Source organism: Lissotriton helveticus, chromosome 7 (assembly GCF_964261635.1).
Source record: "Lissotriton helveticus chromosome 7, aLisHel1.1, whole genome shotgun sequence".
NCBI classification, from domain to species: domain Eukaryota; kingdom Metazoa; phylum Chordata; class Amphibia; order Caudata; family Salamandridae; genus Lissotriton; species Lissotriton helveticus.
In genome coordinates, this window is record NC_136068.1 from 552,702,928 (window position 1) to 552,724,553 (window position 21,626).

General features: G+C 46.9%; 1 protein-coding gene across 1 annotated transcript in view; it reads right to left on the reverse strand.

The window, feature by feature from the left end:
* The window catches only part of LOC144769173 (serine protease 27-like), a 92,623-nt gene that overhangs the window by 1,408 nt on the left and 69,589 nt on the right, over positions 1 to 21,626 (reverse strand). The window contains exons 3-4 of the mRNA XM_078653189.1: positions 13,752 to 14,020; positions 10,883 to 11,052 (exon numbers count right to left, since the gene is read on the reverse strand). Coding sequence (XP_078509315.1) covers positions 10,883 to 11,052; positions 13,752 to 14,020 — 439 coding nt within the window. The remainder of the gene's footprint in view (positions 1 to 10,882; positions 11,053 to 13,751; positions 14,021 to 21,626) is intronic.

A 21,626-nucleotide genomic window follows, 5' to 3' on the forward strand; every position in this document is an offset into this window, starting at 1 on the left:
TGCGTGCGTCAGGTATATTAATTTAGAGTGTGCATTCACTATTTTCAAGTGCGTATAATTAACATATTTAAGGGTCAGATGTACAAGCAATAGAAATACCGTTTTCATAATGTATGAAACTCTTTGGGTTTCATTTAGGGCCACATGTACAACCATTTTATTTTGCAAGTCCCTAATTGCTATTGTTTGCCTTTCTTTACTTTACTTTGTGAATTTATAGAGCGCAGGGGAATCATCCCGAGGGGATCCCTCGGCGCTACAAGGAGAAGGTAATTTATTGGGCGTGTACTTCTAAAACAGAAAATGTCTTTAAAAGTTTCTTGAAGCTGGTTAGCTCACATCAGGCCCTAATGTTCTGTGGCAGTTTGTTCAAGTGGCTAGCCGACAGAAAAGAAAAGGCTCTACCACCCTTCCTTACCCTATGTATTCTCTGGGTACACAAGAGGTTGGCATTGCTAGATCTTAGTTGTCAAGCTGGTTGATACCACCTGAGTTTGTTTCTGAGATAGACGGGGCCTTTCCCCTGTAATGATCTAAAGACCACGCAGAGCATCTTGAAGATAGCTCGTTTCCTAACCCTAACTAATGAAGCTGGTTCAGCAGAGGGGCAGAAGGGGTCCATGGCGGCTTGTTGAGGGCAAGGTGGGCTGCTGTGTTCTGCACTACCTGGAGCCTTGATGGGAGATCTTCCCTTGCTCCCACCAGCAGCGAGTTGCATAATCCAGCTGAGTCACCAGGCGTGACTGGACCAGGGTTTTTCTCGCTGACAAAGGGATCCAGGGAAAGATCTTCCTAAGAATCCTCATTGTGTCAAAACAAGTGCCTGACACTGTCTTGACCTGCTCCTCCATAGATAGTTTATCATCTATCCTAATGCCCAAGTTCTTAGCCCAGCTTCTAGGCGGGGGGGCTTGATCCAGCTCAGCAGGCCACCACTCTGGAGACCAGATTGTATCGACCTTACCGAACAGCAGAATTTCCATTTTTGAGGAATTAAGTTGTAGGAAATTCCTCCTCATCCAGCTGGCAAGGCCGGACATGCAGCTTCTGAATTTCAGTTGGGTTGACATAATGTCTTCCCCAATGGGGACAATTAGCTGCGTATCGTCCGCATATGAAATGGTCTCAAAGCCATGGCCTCTGATAATATCGGCCAAGGGAGTCACATATGCATTAAAGAGGGTAGGACTCAGCACAGATCCCTGCGGAAAACCCCTGTCCACCCCTGTGGTCTGCGTACAGCCCGAAAGAAAGCTTTTAATCCACTTAAGAGCCCTGTCCTTTACCCCAATCCCCTTCAATCTGTCTAGCAGCATCTTATGCGAGATAGTGTTGAAAGCTGCTGACAGATCAAGGAGGACTAGGATCACTGGGGTTCCTCTAGCCAGTGTCATCCTTATGGTATCCGTCACCTCTAACAGTGCGGCCTCCATGCTATGTGAACCCCGGAAGCCGGACTGCGGGGGGTCCAGAAGGCTGTTTTGTTCCAGATAAAGGAATAGCTGTTAATTCACCAGGGTTTTGAGAACCTTTGAACAACAGGGGAGAAGCGAGATTGGCCTATAGTTCTGCAACTCAGACGGGTCCGCTAATGCCTTCTTCAGGAGTGGCTTTACTTGTGCATTTTTCCACTTGTTCGGAAATATAGCCGTCTCCAGCGAGATGTTATATATTTTAGAAATCGCATCTGCTAACACCGGACTAAGTATTGACATGACCGCCGGTGGTGCAGGATCTAATGGTGAGCCCAGTTTTACACAACTTAGTAGAGAGTCTACTTGCTCTCTAGTCACGTCAGCAAAGGACTCCATCCCACAAGAAGTGGCCGCTTCCTGTGGTGGGTCTCTGGGTAGGCATCCCTCCACCGGTTTTCTCTCGCCGAGTCAAAGGACTGATAAATCAGATCAATCTTATTGGTAAAATACCTGACTAAATCGTCACATAGTTCCTGAGTGGGAGGGGGTGCTGCATTATCAGCCTTGGGATTAGTACATTCCTGCAGGATCCTGTATAGTTCATTAGAGGAATTTTTGGCCTCTGTAATGCGTACACCCAGATGTGTCCTTCTTGCTGTATTACAGCTGTTTAGGTGGGCTCTATGTGCCTTTCGATATAATAATTAATCTAGGTCCCCCTTTGACTTCCTCCATCTCCTCTCCAGGACCCTACACCTGGACATCTCTTTCCTAAGGTTGTCCGAGTACCAGGGAGCAGGGGCTGCCCTCTCTTGAATAGTAACCCTTTTCGGAGGCACAGTGGCATTTAGGGCTACATGGAACGCTCCCTCCACCCTTTCCCAGGAGGAATTAGGGTCTGCGTCCAGATTAAACGAGGAGTCACTATAGACCTGGCTAGAGGCAGAGGAGGTTACTCTCGCCCAGGGTCTTCAGAAATTCTTCTGGCCTTGCGCCCGCACTACTGGATGAACATGCAGCACCGAAAAGCTCATTGCAAATTGTCAGTCCAGCCAAGTGCTTGAGGGGGGTCAACTGCCAAATCCGATATGTTGGTAAAAATGGCATTGTGGGTGGGGCTGGTGACTCTCAGCGATAGCTCAAGAGATTCCATAGTTGCAATTAGGCTGGCGGAATCCGAATTGGAAAGCAACTCTAGGTGATGGTTAAAGACGCCTATCAATAAAAATGTATTGCCGTTCAAGACATGAGGTGCCAGTCTGTCTAGTAATGAGGTACAAAACTCCTTATTACTGCCCCCAGGCGGGTGATATACCAGTGCACCTGGTCATTCTGTGACCTGGTCACACTCTACTCTGAATGTTAAGAGTTCCATATTGGCGGAAGAGACCCTATCCAACATCCTAATGTTGTAAGGGAGTCGGGTGGCAATGGCAACCCCCCCCCCATGTTTACAGGGCCTATCCAGCCTGGTGACTGCATAATTGTCCGGAAAGGCCACTGTTAGTTATGGGGAGGCATCGTTGTTAAGCCATGTTTCGGTGAAAAGACATAAGTCGGGCTTAAGGTCCTCTAATAAGTCCCATGTCCCAGTTGCATGCTTAGGAATATATCTGGCATTCAGATATAATCCTTGCATGCCAGGTCTTCGATCTATCCTGTCCGGTCCCGCTTGGCTCCCCCCTGCTGTCATTGTACATCCTCTGTCGTAATTGTTTGCGATGTGTACACGGATGGGGTCAGGAAGGGAGTGTGATTGTTTGACCAGGGCCCACCCACAGTTGGCGCACCGGCCTGCTCCTAAATAATGTTAGCTCTCACATTCACAATTTATCATGCCTACATACAATGCTACTACATTTACCTACCATGCGTAGTTTGGAATAACATACCTACAATGTCCTCAATGCCTACCTATCATACCTAACCTGCCTACCGCATCAGATCTGACATACCAGACCTATCATGAACATCAAATCCATGACCTCTACTTACTTACTATAGGTATTTACCTACCATATCCATACCTACCATGACTACCATGCCTCCCTGTCTCCCAGACCTACTGCGCCTGCCTATCATTCCTGCTATAGTTTACCTACCATAATTAACATTCCTAACCTACCATCCATACCTAACCTACCATACCAAACTGCCATGCCTACCTACATTACCTAAGTTACCATATCATCTTAGAACCATACATTCAAAACCTACCTACCATACCAAGCAATCCTAACATACTCTGTCTAACAATATCTAACCTATCTTACCTTTCATACCTACTTACAACATCTACCCTATCATATGTAACCTACCACCCATAACTAGTAAACCATATATATATTTTGGGGTGAAGAGGTATTTTGAGGGATTAGTGATGAGTGGAATTTAGGTGCACAAAGAGATTTTTAAGGTTCAGGGATAGTTGGACTTTAGGGGTGATGTGGGTTTTTTTAGGGATGAGAGATGGACAAAATTTATGGCTGGTGGTGATTTGTTTAGAGATGAGGTAATGGTGAAGATTAGGGGTAGCAAGAGTTTTTAGGGATCAAGAATGGAGGTGTTTAGGGTGGTGAGTGATCTTTTGATTTCAGAGATAGGGAAGTGTAGGCATGTTGAGGGTTTTATAGTGTTCACAGATAGGCACTGTTTGGGGCTGATGACAGTTTCTAAGGTTCACTGATGGACAGAGCTTAGAGGGGGTGAATCCTTTTTAGGGTTTAGAAATTGGTGGAATTTAGGGTAGTGAGATGTTTGAGGCTTCAGGGATTGTGGCATTTAGATGTAGAAAAGGGTTGGTAGGATTCAGGAATGGGCATAGTTTAGGTATGGTGAGGGTTTTTAAGGGTTCAGGAATGAACGCAGTGTCAACGTAGAAAGTTTTTTTTATAGTTCAGGAATTGGTGGGGTTTAGGGATAGAGAGGGATTTTAGGGTTCAGAGATGAGTGGCATTAAGAGGGAGAAAGACGGATGAGTTCAGTTTAGGTGTAATAATTAGTTTTCAGGGTTCAAGAATAGGGGTAGTTTAGGGGTGGAAAAGTGTTTTCGGGTTCAGGGATGGGTGGAGTTTAGGTATCAGGAATGAGTGGAGTTTAGGTGTATTGAGGGATTTTATGGGGCTGAGATGGATAGTGTTTAGAGATTGTGACGGGGTCAGGGATGGATGATTTCTAGGGGTGCAGAGAGGTCGGGGGATTAAAAGCATTGAAAGTAATTGTTTGACATCATAAAATATATAAATCCAAAACAATGTCCCATGAAGTAAAGAACCAAAAAAAAACTCAGACAAAAAAGTTTATAAAAGTAATACTTGCAACCTTTGCATTTACACATTTAAAAATAAGCATCAAGGAAGCATCAAGATGGTGGTCGCACTCTAAGAGTGCTCCGGACCCCTCCGTCATCCGCTTCGTAGTCCGCCACCATCGGCTGCCATCCATCCCCATAGGCACCTGCCACAACCAGTGCTATGCACCTGCGGCGAGAGACACTGCCCTACCAGATGAGATATCTGGTCTGGCGCCAGGATGCCCGAGACTCTCTGGCCGTAAAATGGCAGCTCCCGCCAACTGGGCCTGAGGCTGTAACCTATATTGGGTGCCATGTGGTTGACAGCAGCTGCACTACTGCTTAGATCGGAGGCCCTTTCGGGGCTGCGTACCCCTACCTGAAGGCTGAGTGACCCACCTGGAAGAGGAGCAGGGCGGAGCAACATGGTCCCTCGAAGATCCTGCCTCCAGACGACCGGGAGTGAGGCAACCCTCCATAAGGCCTGAGGTGAGACCTCTCTACCCCTGACCATGCGTCGGGGACTGAGATGGAGACCCACGCCATGAGGGCAGCACCTGGCTGATGAGCGGGACAAGAGTTGGAGGTTCGACTGCCGTCTTGGGCAGCGGGGGAGGCCCGTGGCCTGGGCCTCTCCCTCTTCTTGAGCACCGTACTGTGTGGACGAGGGGCGGCCAGGGTTCTGCCCTGGGCGAGGTGCTGCCTCCTGTGACTGCCCACGACCCGGTGAGCGTGCTCCAAATGGACCCCCGGCGTGCGGGAGGTGCCGACTGTTGGACCCGGCCGGGTGGAAGTGCAGGAGCCATCCCCTGGGTGTCCTCCTCAGAATGGTATGGTGTCTGCCCTGGCTTTAGAGCCCTGCTTTGTGGTGGGCTGGAGGCGGGTAATCGGCTGCCGAGGCCACACAGCGGGGGCCTCGGGAGAGGCTCCCCACCCACCTCCTCTTTCAGCTACCACTCGCCTTCAAGCCTGACTCCAGAGGCTGGTGGTGGGCCAATCAGCCGCCGGGGTCACACATTGGGGCCTTGGGAGAGACTCCCCGCCCCCTCTCCTCTTTAAGCCACCATCAGCCTCCATTCCTGACCCGGGGGCATGCCCAACTGGATGCCATCCCGGCCCTGGGAGGCTAGAATAGGCCTTGCCTGGAAGGCCTCCCTCCCACTTGCCTGAATCGCCTGAACCCTGGGTCTGAGCCCCACCTGCCAACCAGCCCTCCATGGTAACTTGGCAAGTGCAATCAAGGGTACATAGCAAAAGACCTGAGTCAGCCCCGCTGCCAGCCGTGCCCTGCAGGCACAAATTAACCTTAGACCCCCCCCCGGTAGGAGCAATGCATGCGACACAGTGAGATCACGCTGAGCAATGAGGGACCCTACAACACTGGGTGCCCCCTGATGTCCCACCTGAGATGAGGACATGCGGAGAGGGAGAGACCTGCCTGGACTGGAGGGTGGCTGCGGCTGGCTTGGTGGGGATGCACCGCCTGGCACTCCATAGGTAGAGGGTTTGGCTGTGAGGTCATGCATCGGTAGCCTTTCGGAGGGCCCCTCACTCTGTCTGAGTGGGCCCAGCGGCTCTGCGGACATGCAGACTCAAAGGGAAGAGGAAACTCAACCGCCTGTAGTGAGCCCCTGCACTGGTGAACTCCAGCCAACAACTAAGGGACAATCAGCATCCTGGACCCAAAGGTGCCTCCCTGGGGCACCAGTGCACCCACATCAGCCTTTGGAGGGAATGTAGGGTCACCCCCGCCTCGGCCCCTGGGTGTCAGTGCACCACCATCTGAACAGGCGCACCCCCCCCTTTCAGTATCTACGATGGGGAGAAACCTTGTCACTAAATCATCCACTGCCCTAACACAAACTAAAATGGACCAATATACTACAAGTGACTGGGCCCCAGAGGAAGGGGTGTTTGGAGGCTCCTCCCTCCCAGGGTCTGACCTAACGGCTGGCCTGCAGGCCATCAGCACCTCTCAGGCCTCAATGGAGAACAAGATCGGCGAGGTCCGGGTGGACATGGCCCCTCATTTTCCAGGATGTGCTCAATGCCACAGCGTGTACTTTGGAAGCAGAACTTTGCATTTCCCCTGTTGAGGACGAGCTCGGTCAACTAAAGGAACAGGTAACCCACTGCAAACATATTCTAAAGAGCTGCACTGTAGGGCTGAGGATGCCGAAAACCGGTCACGTCGTAACAACCTTCGCCTGATGGGATTTCCGGGGGCGGCCGAGCAGGGTCAAACAGCTGCTTTTGTGGCTAAACCCTTGGATGCCCAAAGAAGCACTATCAACATGGTTCGCTATTGAGCGTGCCCATCGCTCCCTTGCTCCTAAACCGCCTCCCTGTGCTCCGCACCATCCTATCAAAACTAGGATCTTGAACTTCAAGGACAAAGACGTAATCCTGAAAGCAGTCTGGGTTCAGGGCTCCTTAAAGTTCCAGAACCACACCATAATGCTCTTTCCAGACTATACTATGGAGGTTCAGGCTCAACGACGCTCATTTACAGAGGTCAAGCAGAAAATTCATAACCTGGGCCTGCGGCATGGGCTCCTCCTCCCAGCCCGTCTCTGGGTTGTCTTTCAAAACAAGCCTGCATGGACCTGACTGACCAAGGAACGACCCCTCTGGGTCCGCTCTACATCTTTGACCAGGCAGTTTGGATCGCAGAGGACTGACCCACTCTCCCCCAGCAGAAAAGGAGGTGCACCCTATCCCACAGGGACCAAGGGCTACGTGGGGGGGGGAGATCTGAGTCATTTGGTTTGGGTGCCTGTGGACCCAAAACTGCTGTGATCCCTCCAACCTCATGAGATCACAGTAGAGAAAGGTCTGTGGAAGGCCTGGACCACAACCCTGTGGATTCAGACTCTGACCTTTACAGGATCTCTGCACACTAAGACATCAGACGAATGTACAGAAACACAGATTGGAGTGGTCCTGGTTGGATGAGGAGGGGAGGTATATCCCACAGACAACGCAGAAGTTTGAGGCATGCCAATGACACTACTATATCTGATACTGTGGAGGAGTCCACCATCACCACACAGTTCCTAGCTAAGCGTTTCACTTTAGCTCGCTGTTGTTATTTTCTTTTTCAGGGGCCAAATGGTTCAGGGTAGCGTTTAAGGAACAGTCAATAACAAGTGGGCACAGCCGTGACCCACAAAACAAGACAGAACAACGAAAAAGATTGGCCAAAAGGCAAGCCAAAATGGGTCTGTATACTTGTACTCAGTTTACACAGACATAGTTCAACTTCTAAACACCATTGCACACTCTAAAACAGCTCAATCTTAGTGCATAAGGTGTATTGGTGTCAACGACGTTTCGATTCCATTATTAAATCCAAGGCATCATCTTCAGGACAATAGAATTATACATTGTAGTCTTGACAGTAATATGCTGCGTCTTTTTACATTACTTTACATTTAAAATGCATGATGATCTACGTAGGTCAAACAAGCCAGAAAATCAAACTCAGGAGCTGTATTAGAGTGTGCAATGGTGTTTAGAAGTTGATCTATGTCTGTGTAAACTGAGTACAAGTATACAGACCCATTTTGGCTTGCCTTTTGGCCAATCTTTTTCGTTGTTCTGTCTTGTTTTGTGGGTCACGGCTGTGCCCACTTGTTATTGACTGTTTCTTAAACGCTATTATTTGAAAACTATTATGAAAATAAATTCTTGTCCGGCTGGACAAAAGACATACTTTCTATCTAGTGTATGATTATCTCCCCTTGTTTATTCCATCTGGCCCTGGCCCACCCACAGCTCCTTACACCCTACCTCGCACTCCTTCTTGTCAACTTCGAAAAAGACTTCGACGCGTTGGACTGGCGTTACCTGAAGAACGTCCTGCAGATGATGGGTCTTGGAAAACAATTCCGGCGCCTTGTCCAGGTCCTCTAGTCCAACCCCAGAGCCAGGGTACTGACCAATGGAACCCTTAAAGGCGTTCCCAATTCAGAGAGGCACGAAGCAGAAATTCCCCTTTTGCCCCTCCTATTTGCACTGGCAATTGAGCCCTCTGCCTGGCTCATTCGATCAGGCCACCGGATCCAAGGCTAGGCTTTGGGAAGCCACCACACCAACAAAATCGCTTTATATGCGGATGATGTCCTGCTCCTCTTGGCAGACCCGACCAGCTCTGTGACTAAATGCCTCAAGGCTCTCCAAGCCTTCGAGAACATCTTGGGCCTCCGACTCAAACCGGCAAAATCAACTCTAGTGCCCCTCCACCTCTCTAGGTAGTGCTTGGACTGCAGTCAACTATCCCCATCAGGAGACAGTGATTCAAATATGTAGGGATATGGGTTGCTCTGCTTCCCGAGTTGGAATGGGCATTGAACATTACCCTGTTGGTCCAAAAAACCAAGGCTGATCTCAAGTGCTAGCCAACCTTTCTACTCAACCCACTTGGTAGAGTGTTGTTCAAGATGATGATCCTCCTGCTCTTCTTATACACCATTCAGAATACCACTTTTCACTTCCCAAGCAGCTGGTTTAGGGAGAAAAATAGGGTGACCACGAGGTTTCTGTGAGGAGGGGCGAGACCGCGTATCACTCTCGTGGTTAAGAGAGATGGCGGCACTCATGGGGTTAAAATAATGGGACCAAATAGATGTCTCACTGCTGGGCGACGTCTGGGTGGGCAAACACATTAGGACGTTTCAAGACCTACTTGTGTGCTATACTCTCCACACCTCATAAATAATTGCAGCTCCATCACGCCCTCAACTCACACATCCCAATAGGCACATCAATCTCCGAATTCACTCCAATAGAAGCTCAGGTCATGATGGGGAACCTGGGGAGGGGTGTCCCAAATATATAGTAACCTTGTCAACAATGGCCCGGCAACACTTGATCCGCTACGGATCCGCTGGGAGGGTTGGGTGGGTTCACTGGAGGAGGAGGCTTGGCGTGATGCCCTTAGGGCTCCCAAAACCATCACGACCATAGCCAGACTTCGCTTAGATCAATCTATCTGCACACAGCCTATCTCACCCAGCATGCCTACAGAGAGCAGGGTTGCGTCCCTCCCCAAACTGCACGTGCTGGAGCAGAGAACGGGTGGACTTCTATCACATGATTTGGACATGCCCTAATCTTGCCCCATATTGGACAGCATTAGAGTCCAAACTCACGCAGGTCCAGGGATGGCCAGTTCCCAATGATCCAGTGCGTCTCATCCTGGGGGTGATGGACGGCCTGGACGGTTCTTGACCGGACAGACTATTCTATGGGACAGCAATTGCGGGGGCCAAACGTGATATTGCAGCTACCTGGGTGCAAGCTAAATCCCCAAGCATAGCAAAATGGCGTGGAGTGGACTGGTGTGCGGCACAGGAGAGAGCCTTATTTGAGGCCCGAGGATGCCCAACAAAATACAACAAGGTCTGGGGCAAATGGTTAAATCAGTTGGACTAAATGAACCAGAGCTCACTTATGTACACATTTGTAATGTTCATGCGTCAAAATGGTGTCCCGATCATTAATCTGTATGTATTCAAAACTAACTGCGGTAACAACTTGTAACATCGACCAAATGTCTTGTGCTGTAAATGTGTTTGGTCTTAAAATGAATAAAATTGAATGTAAAAAAAAATAGCGTCAAAAGCCACTTTCAGACAAGAAGATATTTTATGAATTGTCTGTTATGAAATAATAGATATTCATTCTTCCTGAAAATATCTGTTAAACAGTTTAGGTGAAATGGTTTCTCTGTAATTATATTGCATGGAACTGTTTATCTATGAAATCCCATACAACCAGCGAACATACCTAAACATAGTATGCGTATCTTATAGTGAAACCTACCTACAATACCTATCCGGTGCCCAAGTGTGGCTCATGAGTCTGCTGGTGATATTAAATGTCAACTTGCATATTACAAAGGCTGTGAAGTCCTGGATTATCCTCAGGCCTCTTTAATCTACTGCCAGACATTCTTGCCTCTTGATCATACTCTTGCAATTACCTGCTGTCTCCCTCATTGACATATTTTCCATCTTTCTATTCCTCCTTTCTCTTTTGTGTGTTTTCCCTCTCTTGCACTCAGGAAATATTTGATGAGGTAAAATAAGTGCTGATCCTTATAAAAGAGTGATGACAGCATACAGTGACAACCATTGGCTCAAACAACACACTGTTTATGACAGAAACTTACTGGACATGAGTTAGTGGCTCCACGTTTACTTCTGGTGCATATGGTGGTGTTTGGAATAATGGTGACATTTCTTCCTACAGCTGTGAACATGTGGTAGATGGCATCGCAATTGTGGGCATCTATCAGTGGCAACTCAAATTCCTGTAGCATCTGCTGATAAATCGTAGGCACTGTTGATGAAAAGACCGTACACATGTGAATCCACTCAAACAGCACAAGCTTCTTTTACCACATGCTTTGAAACCCACATGAGAATTGTTGAAAAAAACATCAATATAGAAAATTGCCACAACACCCCAAAATCATCTTATTGACAATGGAATATAGAGCTTAAATATTAGCTCGGGATACAGACAACAGATAAAAGGATTATACATCTTGCATAATAAAAAAAAAGTGAAACCTGCCTTTCAAAGATTTTTTCAGTTGCATTATATTTCTTGCCAGCTACCCAGAGAAGGTGAGGATGTTCTCAATACATCATATGCCACTTTTAAGTCAACAAGGTCAACGGACTACGTTGCTTACCCTGCCTTTAGCACTTTACCAATAACCTTGCCATTCTACTTACGCCTGGGTATGCCTTGTTTTAAAGTCCAAGGGCCAGGTGTATCAAGGGTTTTCCCATTCGCAAACGAGCCAATTTGCAGAATCGGCCCATTTGCGAACAGGAAAAAGCCTTTTGGGATGTATTATCCCAAAAGACCTTCCCAAAACAAAGAATTGCAAAATGTGCGATTCCCTATTTTGCGCATGCATTTCAGGAATCACAATTTGCAATTTCTTAAATGGAATGCAGGAAGCAAAAATATTTGCGACCTGGCTTTAAGGAATCGCAAATTACTACCAAATTCAAGTTAGTGGTAATATGCAAATTTCATGAAAAAGGCACTTTTTTGCATTTTTCAAGGTGCCATGTGGCATACATACATGCCCTTAGGGCATGTATGTGCACCACATGTGCACACATGCATATTTCAGGAGTGCAACAGGGTATCCAATTGGCACCCTTAAAATTGCAATTTGCAAGTACCTATTGGGCACTCCCAAAATGCACATGGAATTCCCATTCATTCCTATGGGCCTCTAGGCCCATAGGAATACATAGGAAGCCATTCCTTATTTGCAATGCACAATTTGTGAGTCGCAAATAAAGAATAAGTAGGAATCGCAAATTTTTCAGCGAACCCTACATACGTTGCATTTTGCGATTCTGTAGTAGCAAATCAGTAAAATTCGCTATTATAGAATCGCAAAAGCAATTCTTCATACATCTGGCCCTAAGGGACATATTTATCATTTCTTAACATGCAACGCAGCAAGACACCTTGCTGCACTGTGCTACATGAAAGGGAGAGGGTAGAAATGCATCATATCAATTGAGATGTGATGCATTTCTGCGCGCTGACTGCATTGGCGCACTGTTGGCTGCCTAGCGCCAACGCATGCACTCATGCACCATGTTGATGGGTGCCTGTATTGCAGGCAGGGTTGGTTTTGCGCAGGAAGGAGCACCTTCCTGCACAAAACCTTCCTTTGAAGCTTTTCCTCTTTTTATGTGTGCTGATAAATGTGCAGCATTTTGACATATTCCCAGGTCTACCAATCTTGGTAAACTTAGGAATGCACCAAAATCTACGAGTGGATACATGGAAACACACACGCTGCACTCAAGGAACAGCTCCCTGTGGCAGAGCTCCTTTGCACTACTCTCAATTTACCAAGCACCACAGAGCCATGCCAGGTGGTCTTGCATGACTTGGTAAATCTCATCTAGGTTTTGCATTGCCTTTGCGTAACCTTGAGCGGCGCAAGGGTGATGCAAACGTTTGGTAAATATGCCCCCAAATATATGAAGTGTAAAAAAATCCAAATATGTGCTGTCTACAGTAAGTTGGCAATCTAGTGTCAATTACTGAATGTGCCGCTATGTTTTCATATGAATAATGTTTCTGACAGAAATGCCTCATTTATAAATAAATGCGTTTAAATGTTATATCAGGAGTACAACACCCATCATGGTATCTTCTGTGTCCCGTTCCATAGATTGTACCAATTGAATGTCAAAATCTAGATAGAACAACCAATTACTCCTGTGCAACATTACATCAGTTCATAATTCCATATTATACTTGTAAAAATTCCCCAATGTTTGCTATAATGCCACATTGCGTAATTACATGCCAGGCACAGGCAAAGAACATGAGCAGTTGCTGTTTGTGGTGCCTTTGTTTTTCACACTCTTTTCTGACGCATCCCTAAATTCATCAATACTGATAAACCTGTCAATGCGTTAAACTGCAATGCATTTCCAGAGCAAAAGTAATAAGGGAAAACGTGTATTTTTCTCCTTTTTTCTTCTTTCTACATGTACTTCATTCTGCAGCACACGTAGAAAGAGAAAAAAGCCCAACAGGATTGCTTTTTTGTGCAAGAAGGTGTCCCTTCCAGCACAAAAGCAGTCCTGCCTGTAACTGAGGCACCCTTGCATCATGGTGCAAGGATTCCTACGTTGGCGCTAGGTAGCAGTTTGAGCGCCAGTGCAGGCAGCGACCAGCAATGCACCATATCTTGATCTATATGGTGCATTCATGCCCACTCCCTTTGGTGGAGCGCAGCAAGGTGTCTTGCTGCATTGTGTAAAATAATGATAAGTATGACCCCTAATTTCTTCATTTTTTCTGTCTCTCCATAGGAATCAGAGCCAATATTCTTTTGAAGAAGATAAATAATTAGATAAATTAACATAATATTGATAGATTGAGGTGGCTAGTGGCTGAATAAACGTTACATTGCAATGATCCAATGTGTTGCCTTTTCAAACTTTAGAAAGGTTGTTCATCTCTGCAATTCTTTAATGATATCTTACACGAAATTTGGACTTGTCCCCATCCGGTGACCCAGCATTTCATCCCAGTTGGAAACTGGACTGCAGCAGGCAGGCATACAGGACGAATGGCATCTGTGTAAGTCAATGGTGTTTGAAGCTCCAAGAGTGAGATGTCTCCCACGGATCTGTCTTCACCTGAGTACATTGGATTGGTGATGATCCTCAAAACCCTGGAAGTAACGGGTGCGGGATTCGAATAGTAAAGCTGACTTGTTCCCAGGACAACGGTTATGGTGGATAAGCTGAAGCTGAAATACAACGAGACATTGTTAATGGGGTGGACTTTGCTGTATAATCACAAGGGCATCAACTATTCCCCTTAGAGGCCCATGGAGGTCAATGAAAAATGTGGGGCATATTACCAAGGGCTTTATCTATCGCCTTATTTACAAGAGGGTGCTAACATGCATAATCACCTTTTTTCCCGACGCCTCCCTTCACATCTCTAATGAGATGCAAAGTGGGTGTCACTGGGCGTACCCCGGATGGACTACCTTGTAAAATATCACTGATGTTCACATCGCGATATTTACAAGTCAGCCCATAGGATTTTAGCACATGTTAGATTTTGGCGAAAACTGCTGCTAAAATCCTGACTTACCAATGCTTAACATAGTGGGTGGATTATGCTGATATAACCACAGGGTCAGCAAAACCAGCGATGTTCCCTGCAAAACGGCGAATTCCCCACTATCGCTGGATTTCATCATCATAGAAGTTTTCTGTTTTTATTTTTGTCAGGTCTATATAGCGCAAACTCAGCCCGAAGTTATTAAAGCACTTTTACATGAGTGCCAGTTATATTACACAAGGACGCATTCATGTTTTCAGGCACGGGCGATTAAGTAATTTGCCCTGAGTCAAAGGATGTTGAACCAACAACGAGAAATAAATCTGGTTTCCCAGTTTCAAAGTCGGCAGTCATGGAGTCAATTCACCAAAATGCCAGGGGTCGCAGAAGTGACATCACACGCGATTTGACCCCTTCAGTGTGGGGCTTTTTCTCCTGCTGTGCTGGGGGGCGGGGGGTGCGTACGGCGCTCCGGTGCTCATGACGAGCTGAGCTCGTCATGACCGCGCCCGTTTCAATGCAACGCTCAGCACAGCAGGGGAATCAGCCCAGCATGCGAGCGTTCCATCGAACAGGCGCGGTCATGACGAGCTCAGCTCGTCATGAGCACCGGAGACGTGTAGCTCATGACGAGCTGAACTGGTCATGAGCATGGGAGAGGGTTAACCATTACTGTCACTCACATACACATGCTTGTACAAACACACATATTCACACACTCTCTCACATAAACCAACTCTCACTTGAATGCATCCACACAATATACATTTAAAAGCATTATTTACATATCCCAGCTGCCAATAAGGGTCATATTACAACTAATTGTACTCCATTATTATATTCCACTAATAGCGAATGGTATGACATTATTTATTATTAGTGTAATAAAACACGGACTGAAAACAAGGAGAGTGGTAAGCCTGGGCAGTGAACTCCACTCCGTTCACCGAGTTTTCGGCACTTCGTGCCCCACAGGGCTTGCGGAGTGCAGAAAACTCTGCTCCGAAAAGTGGTTTTCCCCGCTCGCTCTCATGTGCGCTTGCTCTCACATACGTAAGTTCACGAGCGCGAGCTGCCGTTCGAATAGATTCTATATACAAGCGGCAGGAAGACCCGCACAAGCAGCAGTTCGTACTGCCCTCCGCCTGTTGCGGAAATCCAAGGAGTTTTTTGGTCACTTTGGGGAGTTCGGCGTAGCAAAACTCTGCGAACTATGCCCAGGCCTAGAAGTGGAGCCACATCCCGCTTCCATAAGCACAAGCTGTCCTGTTTTCACAGCAATGATTTTGCCACCTCTGAGGCCAGGAATAGTAAAAGCAGTTCCAGGGGTCACAAAGGGGCAAGTCAAAAGTCGTAGCTGCAACCCCGAAATGATATCTATGTCAGAAGCTCTGGGTTAGCCACATCGATTGCTTTATGGTTATCTTGACAAAAGGTTATCAGGAAAACAGGAAACCATCTTTTAAAAGGGTGACCATTTAGCAGCATGTGGAGGGTTTACTGCGGTGAATTGATTTATCATTCTGAACCAGTTACCAAAGGGGGCCTCTATGGTGAACAGAAGGTGCTGTGTACTACTGCTTTATAGATTTTAACCCCTTGCGTGCATCGGACGGCCGCCGGCCAGCCGACGTCACGGTGGGTGTGTGCGGAGGACTGCCGGGGGCCGTCCGAACCACGCCCATGCCATAAATCACCCGCACCGCGGTGGAATTTCTGCCGCGGTTAAAGGGTTAAAGCAGAGTTTGATCAGATAGATCACCGTACTCTTTTGTGCAAATTGAGGGACTGGGGTATTTACCAGGGATTATGGCATTTAATTATAAAGAGGAATGCACTTGGGCCTGTGTTTGGATAAGGGTGCAAGTTTCCTATTTGCGCCACAGCACACCTTAAACCAGGTGTGCCAGGTGCAAACAAGGCAAGTATGCCATATTGCAATTAATGTGCAGCCCTCAGGGCAGTTGCAAACTCATGCTGTCCTGGGCGCATGCATTCAAGTGAAATACAGAGCGGCTCCTTTGAAACAGCTCTGTGTTTCATGTAAAAGGCAATAACCCACCTGCAATTTCAAGAGGGATTAAAAAAACACCTTGCAGTTGGCTGCAGTAAGTGACTGCACCTGCCTACAAGGGGATGTCTGTGGGGATCCATGGGCCCCACATTCACCTAATATCATAAGGGCTGTGATCAGGGGGTGAACTGACAGTGCTCCACCTTTTGGTGGCACACCGTAAGTTTGCCTCCTAAGTGTATGCTTACCTCCTGGCCCATGTCTGTAATATTGTGCGGTTGCAGAGGCAGAGTGATCCCCTCATTTACATGGTACCCTCTCAGAGTGAGTGACACAAACAAAAAGTAGTGGACTGGTGGAGGGGGTGCGGGGGAGAGCACATGAGGGGGAGCCAGGATGGGGAGCATGGGGGCGGCTTAATATTAAAAACAATTTAAAAGCATACATGAGGCTGCAAGCCACCATTTTGCCTCTGTGTTTCTCTGTTTCCTGATCCCAGCAGACACCAGCACAACATCTAAGGCTCCTTTTGCAATCCCTGCACTGCTCTGATGCTTTTACCAAGCAGGAGAGCAGCGCTGGGATGGACCTGAGTGGGCTGGCTTAAAGCTTGCTCAGGCACATGAAGTATGTGCTGTTTCTCCAACCCAGCTGTGCACTACAGCTGGGTTGGAGAAAACTAACTGTTTGTCTCTGTTTGGCCAGCCTAAGACGGCCGGCCAAACAGACATATTAGAAGTGCACACACCATTCCATTCCTCGTCCCTCTCGTGGCCCACCCCCACCCCTCCCTATATACGTGGACTCAGCCAGACACTGAAAAATAAAACAATAACAAAATATTGTTTTATTTCTCAGCTGCTGGTTCTGAGCCAGTGGGGCGATGTTCCTATGCAAATTACGAAATGCCATTGAGAGATAGTGCTGGCACTACATGTTCACCAGAGGTATCAGTATTACAGAAGGGAAGCACAAGCCTCCGCAAACCCATTCTGTAATACCAAAGTGCTCTGTGGGTGTACAAAATGGTTGAACACGCCCATTGGGCCCCCAGGGTCCTTCTGTCATATGCCCCTGTTGTTGCATGAAGCACACATCGGATCCCCCATGATCAGGAAAGAAGGAATTGGGTGACAGGTTTAGGCATGGCTATTTGTCTGTCCTGCTTCTGTTTAGCCCATCTGTAGGAAATGCACCACTTTGTCTGCTTCCCGCTAAAAGCTGCTGGTCTCAAAATATCAGCTCTTTTATCTAGGGATGACACACCCATCATTGATTTCACACAAGTGGGCTTGAAGCATATAGTAATAGAAAATGAGGGCCATATTTGAAAAAAGTAATGCAGCACACATAGAAAGAGGTCAAAACAAGGACAAATAAAGACATTTCTCCTCGTTATGTCTGCCTCTGGGATACATAGGATTTTTACCCATTCCCAGGTTTACAAGTCCTTGTAAATCTGCGAATGCATCAAAACCCATGGGAGTTGTGTAGGAACATCCACCAAAACGCCCATGGAACGACTCCCTTGAGCAGAGTAAGGCAACACAGCATTGCTGTTAAAAATAGGGTTTCTGGTTGGCTAGGGCATACATCTAAGCCAGGCTGAACCCCTCACTCAAGTCAGGGCAAGAAAGTTGCACACCAAATATAACCTGTGCTCCAGGGCCAGACTGGCTACCGGTCGTTTTGGAATGCTGCTGAGCTGGGGGCTAATTTTGTTGATGGGGACCTGCGTGTGCGGAACAAAATTCGCTTTACTTTGTTTATTTCAAAGCACACGCAGGTCTCCATCAATGAAATCAACCCCCACCGCAGTGAAATCAGCCTCCAGCTCGGCAGCATTCCAAAACGTCCTGTAGTCAGTCTGGCCCTGCTGTGCTCACCCTGTGGTATCTTGGCGTGGAGCAGTCAGGCTTATTATCAAAGGTAATGCGTAAAGCGTTTGCGCAACACACTCACATCAGTAACACAATGAATACACCACAAAAGAGACTCCACAAAATATATAGTATATTGGGCTTAAAACATAGAGACCAAAACAACATGAATCATCAATTTTGTGGCCATGATGCAACTCCTGAATATTCGCTATCCTGACAGAGCCAGGATTCAAAACCACATATACTGAAACATCAAGGCATGAAATGTAATAGTGATCCCATGAACAAGCACATAAATGACCAGGCATCACTGTGAGTACAAAACCCACCACATATCACCATCAAATGCAGTCAAAACCTAAATGCAGTTCACCTGCTTCTATTCCATATCATGCAGTACAAAGGTGAACCCATTTGGGATGGATGGCAATATAAACTGTAGGCTGCAGGAACACCTGCTTGCCTACAAAATGAGGTATGGTAGTTTTGATTTGTTTCGTGAATGCAGCAACTTTCTAATGCAAATTGGGGGGCTTTCACCCTACCCTGCAAACAAGATCCAGCTCCCCCAGGTATGTGCCAACATGGGCAAGGTGCCCCACACACTGATGGCCAGTGCAGGGAAACCTCCCAGGGTCTCAACAACGAGGTTTGAGAAAGAGCAGCTGCCTACAAACATGTGGTGCTGCTGCTCAAGTGGCAAATAGCTAGGGGCCACCATGATAGTGCAGGGCGGTCACAGCCTCGAAGTACCATAAAAAAAGGGGCTCCTCCTTGGCCAATCGCTACTCCTGTGCATTGGTTTTGGCAGGGGCTCTTCAATTCTGGAACCCTCCTGACCAAAGACAGATGCTGATGGTCATGGAGGTAGCAGCTGAGTTCTCCATTCAGCACAGTTACTTCCCTGCTTTTGGGCCACACTAGGGGATTTCGGCCAGCTGGTGAAATCTCCCTATGTTGTGAGAGTGCCACATATATGGCACTTTTGCCCTTCAGGTTCCTGTACATCTAGTCCCCTCACTGAAAGATGCTGCATTTCAAGTCAGACCCAGCTGCTCTAAATAAGATGGCAATGAGTGCTCTGGCCAGCGTTAATCTTCTCAGGCAGCAGATACAAACATGAAGTGGCCACCATGCAATAGACATTGACAGGGTACGAATGGCCAAAGTAAGCGCTCACCAGTCACTATGATTGCAGGGGCAGGAACAATCTCTCACTACGCACTGGATCCCTGGGAGAACACTTGGAGGGTGGCAGACAGATGGCAATAGGCAGGCAGAACAGCACAGCAAAATCAGCAATTCCACTGGCGATCCCTCCTGGTGGCACCACAGTGTCTTGGCAGCCCAAAGTTAGGGAACAGCTGGCAGCAGGGCAACAAAGCAGAAAGGCAATCCAGAGAGCCCTTTATGCCAGCCAACAGATAAAAGGCAGCAGGACAACATCAGAAGAGCAGTCCACATGAGTCCTTTAAGCAAAGTTGCGACCTAGGCTGTGTCTGAGCTGTAAGCAATAAACTTAAGTTCACACTTTCTCATATGTGCCGCTTCATTATTGAGCCTAAACTTGTACTTCACACTGGTAATGAGAGAAGATTGGTAACTCTTTGCTACACCTCAACACACAGGGAAGAAGATTGTGTCAGAAAACAACTGTTTGCCCTGGTGTTTACAGAGAAGGGGAACAGAGATCTTATCATAGCCTGCATGCGTACCTGCCCTCAGGCTTCCTACTGGTGAGTGGTGACTGTGGTGTTAACAAAGGAATGGACTGCAGGTAAGATGGAGAGAACTTAAACTCATAAGTCTTTAATGCATGCTGGCACTGTAAGAGAGAGCCCGGTGAAGGAAATTAAGAACACATTAGTGCTACAACAAGGGTACCACACTTGTGCAGCCTGCAGTATTGTCACTGCTGGTCCATTGGCAGGGAAGGGAGAGGAACCCTCTTTGAGTTTGCAGTGGTGTGTCAGCTGACTCCCTTGAGCTGCCCCGTCAGATTTCAATACGGGAAATTTTCACAAGAGAGCAAATTTACAAGCCACAATGTTAGAGGACATCATGGATGAACTGCGCCTCATTCGCCCCTTTATGTCGGACAACTCCTCTACTCTCTAAAGAATTGAGGAGAAATGGTCCGGTCTTGATTTGAGACTTTTTGATGTTGAACAGAAGATAAGTAATGCACAGCATGTCATTGCCAAAGTTGACAGCCTCACCAAAAAAGTAACCCAACTTAAGAAGACCGCAGAGGACTTAGAAAATCGCAACCGGCGTAATAACATTTCTGCAACTCCGGAAGGTTCCGAAGGTTCAGACATGATTTCCTTCTTGAAATCTCAAGTCTTGCAGATTTTTGGCCTTCCAAAATCAATGGATTTTAATATTCAAAGAACACAAAGATTAGGGCCTCAGAACGCATACTCTTCCACCAAACCAAGAGGTATCATTGCCTATTTTCTGCTGTATTTCGACCTTATGGCAATCCTTAAAGCTCCCAAAACACACAAGCAGATGCTCAGGTCCGGTCATAAAGTCTTTTTTAGTCAAGATGTATCTAAACCAACAGCCAGCAGATGCAAGGAATTCCTCAATCTCAGACCAGCCTTGAAATCCATGAACGTTTGTTATGGCTTTATACACCCCTGCTTTTTCAAAGTGACTTGTAAAGACAGAACATTTTCTTTTGATGATCCAGCTGACCTTTGGATGTTCATTCATATTCACCGAGGAGAACTTATGGAACTTGGCAAACATTGATTGTCTTGTTGCTTGTTTTCTTTCTTATTCCCTAGAATTTGCGACTGTTCTATGCCATCATTATTCGTTCTCTTGTCGGTTTCTTATTCACATCTTTTAGGTCCTCCCCGTGCTGTTGTTGAAGATTCCTGCCTACACTCCCCGTTTGTCTATAATGTTTGACTTATCCCATTGCTCTGTTCCGTAATTTCTGGTACGTTCCCTTCCTCCTCGTCACATCCATCTATTATTTTCTCCTTGTAGTATTTTCTCCTTTCCCTATTTACTGTTATGGTTAGATGCATTTGTTTCCTCTCTGTGTTCCTCCCTGTGGAGTGGCCTTCTTGTTTTTTCGCCATCCCCCCTCCCTCATTAATGTTCTTTGTTTTTTTTTATCAACATGGCTAAAGCCATCTGGCTTTCTGTCATCTCTTCTTTCCTAACTCTCTCCGAACGACTGTGTTCTCCTCTTCTTTTGCTCTTTCTCTTCCTTCCTCTATTTTTCCTCCTTTTCTTTTACCATCCTCCCACTATATACCCCTCTATATCTCCATCTTTCCAATGTCAGCTTATGGTGCTTCAGTGCTCACTCATTCTTGTCCTTTTGTGGCCATATCGCACAGTTTTTTTCTTTTTTTTATGCCCTT